Source organism: Sapajus apella, unplaced genomic scaffold, assembly GCF_009761245.1.
Source record: "Sapajus apella isolate SASKATOON/1434 unplaced genomic scaffold, GSC_monkey_1.0 scaffold6688, whole genome shotgun sequence".
Classification (NCBI taxonomy): Eukaryota; Metazoa; Chordata; class Mammalia; order Primates; family Cebidae; genus Sapajus; species Sapajus apella.
Window position 1 is genome coordinate 442 of NW_022443612.1, and position 3,219 is coordinate 3,660.

The window sequence follows — 3,219 nt, forward strand, 5'->3', positions numbered from 1 at the left end:
GCCTTGTGACTGCTTTGAGCACTTGCGACTGTGAGGTGAATGAAGTTTGTACTGGCTCCTGGTTGCAACATACAGTAACACAGTGTACTACTTTGTACTGAGGAGATGTCCTGGACCCACACAGAAACTCAGGGCGGTGGAATGAAGGTAAATTTAAAATACAACAAGCCGGAGTCACAGATACATTGTCTGGGAAGGTGAAACAGGAGCTTTGTGAGTCCTGTTGCAATGCTTTTATTTATTTATTTGTTTGTTTGTTTATTTTTTCTTGCCTTGTCTCAGATGAGAGCTTTTAGACACATTTATATATCAATCGGCCAAAGTCACATTTTTTGCCGATTAGGTTCCTGATCATTCAGGGGTTACCAAGATTCTGCTACCCACTGTAATTAATAAACAAAAAGCAAACTTGTCTCTATGCTATCTCATGCTCTCAGGCAAAATTTTTCCCGATTTGAAGAAACAAACAAACCCTGTCTCTACACCTCCATTCCCAGGGCGAGCTCACTCTCTGGCAGCAAGTTTCCTGGGGTGAGTTTTCTTCTAGAAGAGTCCAGGGGGACAGGTAAGGAGCAGGAGGGAGGAAGTCCAGTTCAGGGACGGGGATTCCGGGATGAAACGTGGAGGGAGGACGGGGCCCATGCTGAGGGTTTCTCTCTATGGTTTCTCAGCAGCTCCTGGGCCGAGACTCAGGGAGACATTGAGACAGAGCGCTTGGCACAGGAGGAGCGGGGTCAGGGCGAAGTCCCAGGGCTCAGGCGTGGCTCTCAGGGTCTCAGGCCCGGAAGGCACTGTATGGATTGGGGAGGCGCAACGTTGGGGATTCCCCATCTCCGCAGTTTCTCTTCCTCTCCCAACCTGTGTCGGGTCCTTCTTCCTGGATACTCACGACGCGGACCCAGTTCCTACTCCCATTGGGTGCCGGGTTTCTAGAGAAGCCAATCAGCGTCGCCGCGGTCCCGGTTCTAAAGTCCCCAGTCACCCACCAGGACTCAGATTCTCCCCAGACACCGAGGATGGCGGTCATGTCGCCCCGCACCCTCCTCCTGCTGCTCTCGGGGGCCCTGGCCCTGACAGAGACCTGGGCGGGTGAGTGCGGGGTCGGGAGGGAAAAGGCCTCTGCGGGGAGGAGCGAGGGGCCGCCCGGCGGGGACGCAGGACCCGGGAAGCGGTGCTGGGAGGAGGGTCCGGCGGGTCTCACCCCTCCTCGCCCCCAGGCTCCCACTCCATGAGGTATTTCTACACCTCCGTGTCCCGGCCCGGCCGCGGGGAGCCCCGCTTCATCTCCGTGGGCTACGTGGACGACACGCAGTTCGTGCGGTTCGACAGCGACGCCGCGATCCCGAGAGAAGAGCCGCGGGCGCCGTGGGTGGAGCAGGAGGGGCCGGAGTATTGGGACCGGAACACACGGATCTACAAGGACACCGCACAGCAAGACCGAGTGAACCTGCGGAACCTGCGCGGCTACTACAACCAGAGCGAGGCCGGTGAGTGACGCCGGCCGGGTTCGCAGGTCACGACCCCTCCCCATTCCCCACGGACGGCCCGGGTCGCCCCGAGTCTCCGGGTCAAAGATCCACCCCGGGGCTGCAGGACCCGCCCAGACCCTCGACCCGGGAGAAACTCGGGCGCCTTTACCCGGTTTCATTTTCAGTTTAGGCCAAAATCCCCGCGTGTTGGTGGGGCGGGGACGGGGACTTTTGCCCAAACTGAAAATGGGCGGGGCTGACGCGGGGGCGGGGCCAGGGTCTCACACGATCCAGAGGATGTATGGCTGCGACGTGGGGCCTGAGGGGCGCCTCCTCCGCGGGTATCACCAGTACGCCTACGACGGCAAGGACTACATCGCCCTGAACGAGGACCTGCGCTCCTGGACCGCTGCGGACACGGCGTCTCAGATCACCCAGCGCAAGTGGGAGGCGGCCAATGCGGCTGAGGGGATGAGAGCCTACCTGGAGGGCACGTGCGTGGAGTGGCTCCACAGATACCTGGAGAACGGGAAGGAGACGCTGCAGCGCGCGGGTACGAGGGCCCGGGGGCACCTCCCTGATCGCCTGTAGACCTCCCAGGCTGGCCTTGCAGAAGGAGGGGAGGAAAATGGGACCAACACTAGGATATCTCCCTCCCTCCGGTCCTGAGGGAGAGGAATCCTCCTGGGTTTCCAGATCCTGTACCAGACAGTGAGTCTGAAGGCCTGCCCTGTTCTCTGATACCATTAAGGGTTGCAGTCTCTGAGGGAAAGGAGGGGAAGTCAATCCCTGGAATACTGATCAGGGGTTCCTGTGACCCCACAGCAGCGTTGGGCACCAGGATTTTTTCTCTCCTGCCTTGTCCTCTGCCTCACACTCAATGTGTGCGGGGTTCTGACTCCAGCTCCTCTGAGTCCCTTGGCCTCCACTCAGATCAGGACCAGAAGTCCCTGTTCCCCATTCAGAGACTAGAACTTTCCAAGGAACAGGACACTATCCCAGGTGCCTGTGTCCAGGCTGGTGTCTGGGTTCTGCACTCCCTTCCCCACCCCAGGTGTCCTGTCCATTATCAGGATGGTCACATGGGTGCTGCAGCAGTGTCCCATGAGAGATGCAAGATGTCCGAATTTTCTGACTCTTCCCTTCAGAGCCCCCCAAGACACAGGTGACCCACCACCCCATCTCTGACCATGAGGCCACCCTGAGGTGCTGGGCCCTGGGCTTCTACCCTGCGGAGATCACACTGACCTGGCAGCGGGATGGGGAGGACCAGACCCAGGACATGGAGCTCATAGAAACCAGGCCTGCAGGGGATGGAAACTTCCAGAAGTGGGGGGCTGTGGTGGTGCCTTCTGGAGAGGAGCAGAGATACACATGCCATGTGCAGCACGAGGGGCTGCCTGAGCCCCTCACCCTGAGATGGGGTAAGGAGGGGGATGGGTAAGGAGGGGATGGGGGGGTCATGTCTCTTAGGGAAAGCAGGAGCCTCTCTGGAGACCTTTAGCTGGGTTGGGGCTGGGGGCTGGGACCTGGGATCAGGGCCCCTCACCTTCCCCTCCTTTCCCAGAGCCATCTTCCCAGCCCACCATCCCCATCGTGGGCATCGTTGCTGGCCTGGTTGTCCTTGGAGTTGTAGTCACTGGAGCTGTGGTCGCTGTTGTGATGTGGAGGAAGAAGAGCTCAGGTGGGGAAAGGGTTAGGAGTGGGGTCTGAGATTTCTTGTCCCACTGAGGGTTTCAAGCCCCAGGTA

General features: G+C 59.1%; 1 protein-coding gene across 1 annotated transcript; it reads left to right on the forward strand.

Moving 5' to 3' along the window:
- Positions 1-676: 676 nt before the first annotated feature.
- On the forward strand, positions 677-3,219 carry LOC116548061 (HLA class I histocompatibility antigen, B alpha chain). The gene is made up of 5 exons (XM_032273732.1): positions 677-1,089; positions 1,218-1,487; positions 1,747-2,022; positions 2,618-2,893; positions 3,037-3,219. Exons 1-5 carry the CDS (start codon positions 1,017-1,019, stop codon positions 3,180-3,182), a joined length of 1,041 nt encoding a protein of 346 aa, XP_032129623.1. The 5' UTR covers positions 677-1,016; the 3' UTR covers positions 3,183-3,219.